Source organism: Chrysochloris asiatica, unplaced genomic scaffold, assembly GCF_000296735.1.
Source record: "Chrysochloris asiatica unplaced genomic scaffold, ChrAsi1.0 scaffold00054, whole genome shotgun sequence".
NCBI classification, from domain to species: Eukaryota; Metazoa; Chordata; class Mammalia; order Afrosoricida; family Chrysochloridae; genus Chrysochloris; species Chrysochloris asiatica.
The window spans coordinates 14,804,687-14,817,342 of NW_006408572.1; the positions used below are offsets into that span (position 1 = coordinate 14,804,687).

The 12,656-nt window shown below is 39.9% G+C and overlaps 1 protein-coding gene across 3 annotated transcripts in view; it reads left to right on the forward strand.

Annotated features, from left to right (window-relative positions):
- The window catches only part of MAP2K4 (mitogen-activated protein kinase kinase 4), a 135,027-nt gene that overhangs the window by 102,251 nt on the left and 20,120 nt on the right, over nt 1–12,656 (forward strand). For all 3 annotated transcript variants that reach the window (XM_006863436.1, XM_006863437.1, XM_006863438.1), the window contains one exon: nt 1,057–1,184. In XM_006863436.1, coding sequence (XP_006863498.1) covers nt 1,057–1,184 — 128 coding nt within the window. The remainder of the gene's footprint in view (nt 1–1,056; nt 1,185–12,656) is intronic.

The following is a 12,656-nucleotide window of genomic DNA, read 5'->3' on the forward strand; positions in this document are numbered from 1 at the left end:
TTTATTTTGTTTATGGGTTTTGTTTTTGTTTTCATTTCTGTTGTGTTAATGTTTGCTAAATCTTTCTGATTTTCCTCTTTTTATTTTAATTTGCAGGTGTATTAATTTTCTTAAAGGTTATTCTTTAGTTTATGATTTCTTTTCTCTGTTAAAACAGTCTGTTTTATCTTGATATCTACTTGACTTCCTTGCCATTAAGAAGTTCTGTATCTAGTCCCTCTTTTTACTTTGTAATTGACATCATTATAAATTGATATCCCGGGGTCCCTGCCTTCAGTCTTGTAGGTTTGTTCCTGGTGTGTCGCTGTACGATAAAGCACTGGACTGCAAGGTGAGTTTGAACCACAAGGTCGGTGGTTCAAACTCACCAGCTGCTCTTCAGAAACCCTGTACAGGGTTGTTATGAGTCAGAACTGACTCAACAGCACTTAACAGCAACAACATCTGGATTGAGTTCTGGGTGGTGGTGTCATGTATGGTAATCTCAGGTTGTTGTCAGCTGTTACTGGTTCTCAGTGCAAAGTATACACTTTAGTATTTTTTGTAAAGGTGGTCTGGTTATTACACATTCCTTTAATTTCTGTTTCTCAAGAAATGTCTTAATTTTGCTGTCATATTTGAGAGACAGCTTTGTTGGGTATGATTCTTGGTTGGTAATTTTTTTTTCTTTCAGGGTTTTGTGTATGCCATCCCATTGCCTTCTTGCTGCATGGTTTCTCCTGTGAAATTTCAGAGCGTAGAATGTAAAACTTATGGTGATAAACTTTTCCTCTTCTCGATTCTATGCTTAAACATTCAGAAAATGTTTTCTCATGAACAATAGAGGAAAAAACACTTAGTTTTGTCTGTTTTCTAAGTAGTTGAGAAAATCAACATCTATTCATTTCATCTGGATTATTAGGACGCTGCTCATAAAATGATTTTGCAGTTAGCATTGACACAATTCTAGTCATTGAAGTTGCTTGTTCAAAACATGAATGGTGTTGCTTTGAAGTCTTTTAGACTATAACTCATTTGATTGAGTACATGTTGACTGAATGCACCTATCTCTTACAGATATCAAACCTTCCAATATTCTTCTGGACAGAAGTGGGAATATTAAACTCTGTGACTTTGGCATCAGTGGACAGCTCGTGGACTCCATTGCCAAGACAAGAGATGCTGGTTGTAGGCCATACATGGCAGTAAGTGAAAAGCCTGCGCTTTCTGGCTTGAGAGTCAGTGCACAGAGAACCTGTGTGGCCTTCGCTGCTACACTTCTGAGGAATCTGCTGTTGGGCACAGGTTCACCATTCTCAACTAGTTCCCTTGGCCCTAAAGACCAAGCTCAAGGAGCTTCTCTGTACCACGTCTCTAAATTATCCCACTGAGATCCTATCGTGTTCATGGTCTTACTGTGTTTTCCTATTTACCACTTAGCCTTTGTTGTCTTCTCTAATTATTATGATGATAACTGTTATTATTTTATTATTATGTTCAATCCATCTCATCATCCAAGTGGTAAATTCTCAGAAGGCTTCTTGTGTTTCAGCAGCATTGAATGCAGTCTGGACTGGAGTAGATATCAGTACATGTTGATACTATGTCTTAGGCCACTCAATAGTGTTATTTCTGATTAGAGGAGTGTGAAATTGCTCTTGTGAAATTGTTCCTTGTGGAACTCAATATGTCTTACAGAGTCGAAGCTATGTTTTGAATGTTATTTTTTGGTGCTGTAGGGTAAACCCTGGAGTGCTAACCACAAGTTCAGTGATTCAAACCCACCAACTGCTCCTTGGAAACCCTCTACAGGGTCTCTGAGATGGAACTGACTGGACAACACTTAACAACAGCAACAACCACAAGCACTTTGACAAGTGCAGGGGTAGACTCCTCAGGTATTCCCACTCTGAGGCCTCAGTCTCATCTACCCCTGGTAGATGCATTGCCCCTGTAGTCTGGATTGTGATCCATATTTGAATTGCAAGTTTAATACCTATGTTTTAAGCAGTTTTCCTTGGTGTCGGCATCATTGCTGTAATGTGGCCATGATTCTGGGGGGACCAGTATATTGCTCTAAATGGTGATAATTGAGGTTTCCAGTTGTGAGGCATTCTTGCCAACAGTTTCTGTTTAAACTTTATAGATGTTTTGAAGCCACAGGTTAGCGTAAAATTAAAGAAAATGTTTCATGGGTTAGATTATTTCCGGAATTTTATGCTTCTCACTTAGTTCAGTAAACAAATAGAGAAGTAAGAAGAGTCATAGTCTGTATATTATACAGCTTTTCTGCCCTGTTTAAGGGAGCTCTGGGATCAGCCCTCTATCTGTGTCTGTAGGGTAACCATAAAATTTGCAGAAACAGCCCCCCAGCTGCAGTGCGGGAGAAAGATGAAGGATTTTGCGCCCATAAAGACTCACTCCCTCAGAAACTTTGTACATGCTCTACTGTGAGTCAAAAATGACTTGACAGCATACAACAACAACAACTTTGGTTAAGGATGGGTAGGTTTAGCAGTACAACAAATACTACACTTGTTGAAAAAAAAAAAATGAAATTTTTTTCTTGCATTATTTGAAAGTAAATTTTATTTAATAAGTGTTTTTCCGCTAATCTATTCATCATTTATCTTTAAATAATGAAAGAAATAAAGCTACATATATTATTATCTTTAACTAATGAAAAAAAAATGCTGCATATATTATTAACTCCTCAAAGCATAATGGACCATGATGACATAAGTGGAGCAAAGCGTTCAGGACCCTCATTTGTCGACGGGTCACAATTCAAAATGAGAAGAAACAGCTGCAAGCATCCATTAATAATTGGAATGGGAATGTACCAAGTATGAATCTTGTTATGTGCTGTCCAGTCGATTCCGACCCATAGCAACACTGTATAGGGTTTCCAAGGAGCAGCTGGTGAGCTTGAACCGCGAAACTTGCAGTTCAAAAATGGCTTTGCAGTCTGGCGCGTTTAACCCACAGCACCACACCAGGACTCCAGTATGAATCTAGGGGTATTAAAAATCATCAGAAATGAAATACAGTATATAAAGATTGATATCCTAGTCATTAATGACCTAAAATGAACTGGTATTGACCATTTTCATCCAACAGTGATATGGTTTACTATGCCTGGAATGACATACTGAAGAGGAGAGATGTCATGTTCATTGTTAAAAAGAGCATTTCAAGGTCTATCTTATATGCTATCTGTGATAGGATAATATCCATATGCCTACAAAGAAGGCCAGCTAATACTACTCTTAATCAAATGTACTCACCTACCACTAAAGCCAGTGAAATTGAAGAATTCTACCAAAGTCTGCCATTGAGAAAAAGCGGTTTGAAATTGATCAAATATGCAATCAAGATACATCAATAATTACTGGGAATTGGAATGCCAAAAGTTGGCAACAAACAGGAAGGATCAATAGTTGGAAAATATAACCTTGGTGATGGAACCCATGCTGGAGACCACATGATAGAATTTTGTAAGACTAGCAACTTATTCATTGCAAATGCCTGTTTGTTTTTTTTTTTGGGGATATGAAAACAACATGTCTTTATATTTTAGTTTTAGAGGGAATTTCTAACACAAAGGTGGAAAGCATACAATCTGATTATCTTGAATTAACTTTTTCTTTTCCTTTGTAGTAAGTTTCTTGTGTCCTTTTTTTAAATTAAAAACAATTTTTTTTCTTAAATGTTTTATTGTGAATTATGTGACAGTTTACATGGGAGAACGTTAATTTTACATTCATTCTATCGTGTATCGTCTCATTGCCATGGTTACAATCCCCTCCATGCATCATCAATCAACCAAAGGGTATACACTGCAAGCCTGCCCGCCTCCCGCCCCGTACATAGCCCCTCTCCCTCTCTGTGTCTAAAGTCCCCAGCTGCTCCATCTCTCCATGTTGTCATCTCTGCCTCCATCTCTGGCATCACTGCTTCTCTGGGTAGGGTCCCGCTCTCTGCTCTTCTCACTTGATGGTCCTAGGGACTTCCGCTCCTAGACTGAGAAGTTAATCACTCCCCTCCTTGCTATAAAACGTCTACCTTTACATTTCCAACCCTCACAATCAGTCCTGATAACAATTATTCACTATTGTATCACAAGAGACCCATCTGCATTTCATTGCATCAGCCCCGCCTAGACAGATTGAATACTACTCACTGGAGATTCTACCTTCTTCCAGGCGCTCTGGATCTAGGTTCCCTCTTGAAAGTCTGTAAGCCAGTCACTTCTTGCCTTTGTAGCCCCCCACTCCCCATTTTGGGTAGCCAATGTCCAAGCTGCCTATCCCTGTCTACTCTGTGTGTGGAGGGGGTGGGAATGATTCTTGCTGTAAGGACTTGTTCCCTCTTTTGAGCTACTGCTTCCATAGGTGTAGGTCAAGTTCATCAAATTGTATGAGAATACTTTTTTTCCCCTCTTCTTTTTACTTCTGGTTGAGCTCTGATCATCCAATCATTGAAGCCAGGTCAAGTGGGTATTATCTGCAAGTGTGGGTGTTCGTATGCATATGCCCTCTCTTCTTATCACCTTGACGCTTCACTCTCCACTCTAGTCCTCTGTGGCTATGTCACTGACTCTGGGCCCAAGAGTCCCCAGGTCTTACCACACTGCTGGTCAACCAGGTCTTCACCCGTGTTCACAGAAGTCTATTGGACATTGTAGGGCTTAGCTCACCACTTCATTGCTGTTTTTCCCTCACTTCCCCTTATCAGTGTCAAGTGTGGCCACCAATCAGAGCGTGTATTCCCATTGAGTCTTAGTCTTGGAAGGGGGTTTGCACTGAGGGGACCCGACCACTTGCCTTGATGTTTCCTGGGCAAGCAAGTTGCTTGTTCTTGTAGTAACAGTTGGTCTGCCTATGTTGTTTTATATTTTTCCTGTAGGTATTTTCTTTCAAGAAGTATCTTCTGTTCTTCTAGCCACTCCAGGCTGGTCTGCTTGTCCTTTCAAATGCGAATTTCCCATCTCTGGAGATCTGGATGTGGTTCAGGTTTCCGCCTATAGTCTTACGTATTGCAGAGGCTCCGCAGGAAGGCTCCTTCACTGGGCATGTTGTAACCCCATTTTAGGTATTCCAATCAGTTATAGGCAGAAGACGGACTTATAAGCTTTCTATGGTGATGCTTTTCGCTATTCCTTTCTCTCCCCCTCCAGTGTGTATTTTATAATATAATGCAAGGAAAACGAAGGCAAATACCTGTTTTTAATAACATAAAAGGCGACTATACACATGGACCTCATCAGAGGGAATAGACAACAATCAAATTAACTCTGCAGATGAAATGGTTGGGGACTCTAGACAAAGGGAGGGAGAAAGGCTGTGTGCTGGTGGCCCGGGGGGGCAGGCTTGCAGGGTATGCCCTTTGGTTGTTTGAATGATTATATATTCCTGAGTGCTTCAGTGTACATCCCAAAAAAATAAACAGAGGGAATGGAAGCAAATGATGATGCAGGGTGGGGATTGTAATCATTGCAATGAAATGAAATACGATAGGATGGGTGTAAAGCTGATGTCCTCCCACGTAAACTATCACTCAAATCACAATAAAAACTTAAAAGAAAAAAGTCTGCAAAAGGCATTTAATTGTATGGCTCATAACCAACTATGGATAACATTGTGAAGAATGGGTATTCTAGAGCATTCCATTGCACTCAGTAGGAACCTGTACATACATAGACCAAGAGGCCGTCATTTGAACAGAACATGAGGATACTGAATGGTTTAAAGTCAGGAAAGGTGTACATCAGGGTTGTATTCTTTCTCCATACTTATTCAATCTTTAGGCTAAGCAAATAATCTGATGAGAAGCTGGATTATATGAAGAAGAATGTGTCATCAGGTTTGCAGGAAAATTCATTAACAACTTGCGATATGCAGATGATACAACGTTACTTGCTGAAATTGAAGAGGACTTAAATATTTACTGATGAAGAGCAAAGACCAGACATTTGACATGGGTTGTTCCTCAAATGTAAAGAACACAAAAATCCTCAACAGTGGACCAGTAAATAACATCATGATAAACAGAGAACAGTTTGAAGTTGGTGTTTTTCCTTGGGTCAGCCATCAACACTCATGGAAGCAGCAATCAAGAAATTAAATGATGTGTTGTATTAGGCAAATCTGCTGCACAAGACTTCTTTAAAGTGTTGACGAGCAAAGGTGTCAGTCTGAGGACTAAGGTGCTGCTTATCCAAGCCGTGGTATTTTCAAATACCTCATATGCATGTGGAAGTGGGACAGTGTATAAGGAAGACCGTAGAAGAATTGATGCTTTTGAGTTATGGTGTTGGAGAGAAGAGTATTAGAAGTACCAAGGATTGCCAGAAGAATAATCCAATCTGTCTTGGAAGAGTTACAGCCAGAATGCGCCTTGTAAGTGATGATGGGGAGTCTTTGTCTCTTGTGCTTTGGACACATTCCCGGGAAGGATCACTCCCTGGAGAAGGACATCAAGTTTGGAAAAGTGGAGGGGTAGTGAAAAATAGGAAGACCCCTAATGAGATAGATTGACACAGTGACAGTAATGCACTCAAACATAACAGTTGTGTGGATGATTCCGGAACTGGCAGTGTTTTTGTATTGTGCATCAGTCAGGTCGCTGGGAGTTGGGAACAGCTGGATGGCACCTAATGACAACTACAGCATATTATTTGTACAATATCTGTTTTCTGATTTCTGGTGATTGTATCTGAAAATAGCCAGTTACTAACTGTATTTTGCAAATGTATTTTCAACATACTTTGAGATTTTGTTTTATATTTTTATATGCCATCTTTTCTGTAAGCGGACGTGCAACAGGTGTGCATGTGTGTTTATACAGAAAGACACCTTGATTTAAAGTTTCACTTTGTAGATGTTGAGTGCCTAGATTCTTGGGGTAATCATTGGGATGTTGTTGTTGTTAAGTGCCGTGAGTGTATTCCGACTCATAGCAACCCTGTATTAGGATTTCCAAGGAGTAGCTGGTGAGTTTGAACTACTGACCTTGTGGTTCAAACTGACTTTGCAGTCCAGTGCTTTACCCCACAGCACCTGGAACATGTCCAAAGGCCAAGAACTAAGAAAGATTAGGTAAACAGCATTTAGAAAGCACGTAAAGCACACAATTAGTAATGATACTGTGTGAGTTAAATGTAAAGTGTTACTTATATTTTTATGACTTGTTTCAGCAGTAATGTTGAATAAGCAATTTTGCTAGGGAACATTGGCTAAGAATTATATTCATCTTATACAGGCTTTAAAAAAAATGTAGTTGCAGCCCAGATAGAATTAATTATTTGTTCCAAATCACATAACATTCAATGGATGATGTAGACTTTTGGTTTTCATGTAGAAAAATGGTTTATAAGCCCAGGAGATAGTGAGATTTTCTTTTCCTGTTAGCCTTCAGCTTTGGAGTAAGCAGGCAGATAAACTATCTGCGTCCAGTCTTCTCTGGTTTGTGAAGTGCATATGGGCATTGTAGACTTCTCAGGCCGACAGTGTAGATGGATACGAATGTATCTGCAGTACTTTTTAAAGCTTCTAAATGGCTTGAGATGCGGGAGCCCTGGTGACGCAGTGGTTATAAGTACTTAGTTGCTAACAGCTGGGTCCACAGTTTGAACCCACTAGCCACTGTGTAGGAGAAAGATGTGGCAGGGAGTTTGTTTCCCTAAAGACTTGCAGCCTTGGAAACCCTGTGGAAAGGTTCTGCTTTGTCCTCCCAGGTCACAGTGAGTTGTAATTGCTGTGATGGCATTGGGTAGGTTTTTTTTGATTTGTGAATGTGGCGGCATTCTTGACAGAGAGAAATGTGCTTTGTTATTTACAATTTATAATTTATCTTCAGTCTACAAGAATTTTGGTAATGTATCATGTCATTTAATACTAAAACCTTGTATAAAATATAGAATTTAAGTGTAATGTTTCCATACACCAATTGCTAACATCTTTCCACTCTCTCCACTGCCGTAGATGTATATGGGTGGGTGTGTAATTTGTTGGTGCTGAACCACTGGAAAGTAACTTGCCGAAGTCATGAATATCATCCTAAGTACTTGGTGTAGTGCTGTGGGCTAATGTGTCAGACTGCAAAACTGTTTGAACTGCAAGGTCTGTAGTTCAAACTCACCAGCTGCTCTTCAGAAATCCTATATAGAGTCGCTATGGGTCCGAATCAGCTCGACGGCACTTCACAACAACAATCCCATGAATACCTGCATTCTTCTGTAGAGCCCAAATACCACTGTTGCATCTTAAATAGTTAGCCAGAGTTTCATAATATTTAATATGTAGTTCATACACAGATTCCTCAGTTTCCCCTAAAATGTATATTTTAACTGTCAATCTAGGATTCTTTTAAGATGGTACATTGCTTTTTTTATTTGTTTATTTCTTAAATCCACATGGGTGGTGTTTTTTGTTGTTAAGTGCCATCGAGTCAGTTCTGATGCTTAGTAACCCTGTATAGGTTTCCAAGGAGCGGCTGGTGGGTTTGAATAGCTGACCTTGTGGTTAGCAGTCCAGTACTTATCCTACAGTGCCATACCAGGACTCTCAGATGGGTGTGTCGTTGTTGTTAAGTGCTGTTGAGTCGATTCTGACCCTTAGTGGTCCTGTATAGAGTATTCAATGAGCAGCTGGTGAGCTTGAACCACTGACCTTGCAGTTCAAACGTCTTTGTAGTCTGACGCATTAGCCCACCATGCCACACCAGGACTCCAAATGGGTGTAGATCATTATTATATTTGTTTTCTGCGACATTGATTATTTTTTTTAAAGTGTTTTTTAGAATTTCCTACATTCTGGATTTGTCTGATTGTTTCTTCAAGATTAGGTTCAGATTAAACATTTTTGGGCTTGGATACGTCATAGATTATCTCTGCTTAATATTGTATCACGTTGTTGTTGTTGTTGTTGTTAGGTGCCATTGAGTCGGTACCGACCCATAGTGACCTTATGCACAGCAGAACAAAACACTGCCCGATTTTGGGCCAACCTCACTACTTGAGTTGCCACACTTGAGTCCATCGATATCGCCACTTGTCCAATCCATCTTGTTGGGGGTCTTCCTCTTTTTCTCTGACCCTCCACCTTGCCAAACATGATATCCTTCTCCAGTGACTGGTCCCTCCTGACAATATGTCCAAAGTATGAGAGATGAAGTTAGGCCAACTTGGTATCATAAATAATGAAATAATCTAACATTATACACTTCCTAGTGTGATACAATGAAGTTTGGAGGCCAAGATGACCAAAGTTCATTGTATCGCATTAGGAAGTGTATAATGTTAGATGATTTCATTATTTATGTATGATACTAACATGTGTTTTTAAACAGTGGAAACTTACAGTATAGAGACTTATTTCCTCCATGTTTTCTTTTCAGAAGAAAAATGTATGCTGCTAGGGTTTTGTTCCCATGGTTTTCTTCACCTGTTACCCGTGCTCTGCCTCTTGTGCCAAAGCTACAGGAAGGGACTTGTAAAAGCCACTTCCGTTTCTCCACCTCTCCCCAGCATTTCCTCGTTTGCATCCTCTCTCTTGTCCTGCAGAAGCCCAACCATAGGCGTTTGTAAGAGTCCCTTGTTTTTGTTGAGTGCCATCGAGTCAGTTCCAAGTCGTAACGACCCTGCATACGGTTTCTGAGGAGCAGCTGGTGGGTTTGAACTGCCAACCTTGAGGTTCAATGCTTATCCTACAGCGCCTCACAGCAGTACTTTCTGAACGATGTCATTTTACTTATCTTAGATAGTCCTCAAACTCTGGCATTATTTTCTCTTGAAATATGCACCTTATTAGGTTATGTTAGGTGTTCTGTTATAATGCTGTAGGATAAGCACTGGAGTGCTAACAAGGGCGGTGGTTCAAATCCACTAGCCACTCCTTGGTAACCTTATAAAGGGTCGATAGGCACTTAACAACAACAGTAGTAAAGGTCTGATACGGAGCCTGGTGGCCCAGTGGGCTGTGTTGTGCCGCTACCTGCACGGGAGAAAAATGAGGCTGGGCGTCTGTTTTCATAAAGAGTCACAGTCTTGAGAACTCGAAGGAGTAGTTGTACTGTGTCCTGTTGGGTCACTATGAGTATATTGATTTGATGGCTGTGGGCTTGGGGTCAGTAGGTGTGAGGAGCTAATCAGATTCTAGCTCATCAACATTAAGCAGTTGTTACAGTCCTTTGATCTCTGTTCAGCTAACGTACATACTCTTGATAATAGTTCTCTCTGTCTCTTCCATGTCGAAAGAGCTTTTTTCTTCAAGACATGATCCTCATTTTCCACTTATTTATAATATTGAAAAAAATGTAACTCCCGTTTTCCCCTCTATATGACCATTCAGTTGTTATAAATTCCGGGGATTCCTGTTGCAGCGCTGCAGTTAATGTGCTGGACTGCAAGGTTGGTTTGAACCGCAAGGTTGTCAGTTCAAGCTCACCAGCTGCTCCTTGGGAATCCTATACAGGGTTGCTGTGAGTTGTAACTGACTTGACGGCACTCACCAACAAAGATAAATTATTTAGAAACTCGTAGGATTTTAAAAACTGCTGTTAAATTGCATTTAATAACGTTTTTGAGTGTGGGTAGTATGGTTTGCTATGATCTTTAATCTGCTTGGTGATTTTTCAGCTCTTCTGCTCCTTTTTTATGCTCAACCCTTTCATTTTTATCCAGTTTATTGGTAATTTTATTGCTCTTGTCAAGAATCTGCTATTTGTCCTCATGATCTTGCATGAAAATGTTCATCTTCCACTGTGGTATCCTGTTAATTGCATATAAGTGAATGTTTGGAAGACACTTTGTCTCTCTGCTTCTCTTCTATAGCTTTGTCCTACGGTTCCTAGGTCACATACTTCATATTGTTTATGCGCTAAAGCCATTTTTCTTTGTCCATTGTAATCTTATTCTTTTCTTTTGCACTTAAAAACTTTTTTTTTCACTACAGTAGCCACATTGGCAATGCCACTGGTGTTCTTGTCAAAGTACATTTGATACAGGGAGGGCCAAGGTGTGGGAGGTAAACTTGGGAGCTTGGTGGTTTGTTATCCTTAGCCATTGCTGATTCACTTTGATAAACCTGAATTCGCATTCTAGCCTGGCTGTCGAACGGACAGTGAAAATCTGTGTCAACTGCATGGGAATAGTGGAATACTGTGTTTGATCAGAACAGGGAAAGAGGGATGCCATCAAGGAGCAGAAAAGCATGAACATTTTCAGATTTTCCTTTAGTTGAAGATGATATCTGGGTCCTTGGACTGCCAGCCTTAGTGAGTTTCTTCCCAATAAATCATGTAGTCTTTGAGACACAGATACCAAAGTGCTGTGGAGCTGCTCGTTTTATAGCTGGGAATTGTGAAAGGTTTTCTTTGTAGGTCCAGAGAGCCAGAGTATTTGTTGGCTTTCAATTCTTCAAAGCAGGTATGGGTTATGGAAGTATAAGAGTAATCTTCACATATGATATTTATCTTAATCCTGATTCAGATGCTGAAAGATTTCAAAGGCAGTACAGAGAGAATGGGTAGACTCATATTCTTCCTGCTGTTCTTTCACTGTTGATACTTTGCCATCCACATTGGATATCTCTAACTAGGGACTTGATTTCTAAGATTCCACTTTCAGTAGTATGATGGATACATTAAAAATGTACCCTCTTAGATCATAAATTTTGGGGAGATTTACATCTGCCTTGTTAGAGAAAGGTGTATTTGGGCTGCTAATGTATTGAATGGAGTCCTGGTGTGGCACTGTGGATTAATGCGCCAGACTGCATAGCCGTTTGAAATGCAAGGTCGTCAGTTCAAGCTCACCAGCTACTCCTCCCAAACCCTATACAGGGTCATTATGGGTTGGAACCGACTTGACAGCACTTAACAACAACTGTATATTTAATGAGATCCAGATGCATCTTATGATGTTAAAACCCTCCCAGTGGTGAAAAATTCATGAACGAATGGTTTTTTACCAGAGAATTATCCATCCATCTTCCTGATCCTTGGACTGTCCTTCTGTAGGCAGGGATACAAATTGTTTTATCCATCACATACTTCTTTTATCAGAGTTCTTTACAACCTTAATTCAAGATCAATGTTTCTTAGTTTTCTTTCTTTCTTTTTTTTTGAATTGTCTAAAACATCAAGATGAAAGCTTCAATGATATACATACATATGTTTGTTCTCATATGTTACTAAAAACAGAACATTTCCCACCTCACCGATTGTAAACTGTAGGTTCAGACTGCTAAACAATTAGTTTGATGGACTAGGATGCCTTTCTGCAAATGATTTCATTAGAGAATCTTAGGAATATGAGACTAGACATGTTATCTCAATCCTGAACTTCATTTTTTTCTGTGCATGCATGCTTGAATGTGTGTACAAGGGCTCTTTGAAAAGTTCATGGGAAATGTGTATTATGTAAAAATCTATGCCTGGATTTCAGTTTTTTCTCCCCACTAAGATAAACTCCTGCAAACTTGGTGTAATGTGTCTGAACAGGACCCGGTGTGAGGCAATAAGAGGGATAAGCCATTAGTTGGTAAAGAGCCTGTATCAGAGGAACATGAATTCTGCTAAAATTTGAAGTAAGAGCAAACGTCAAATTTATGGTGAAGCTTGGGTGGGAGAGTGGTGAAATCATTGATGGCTTACAAAAAGTTTATAAGACAGCG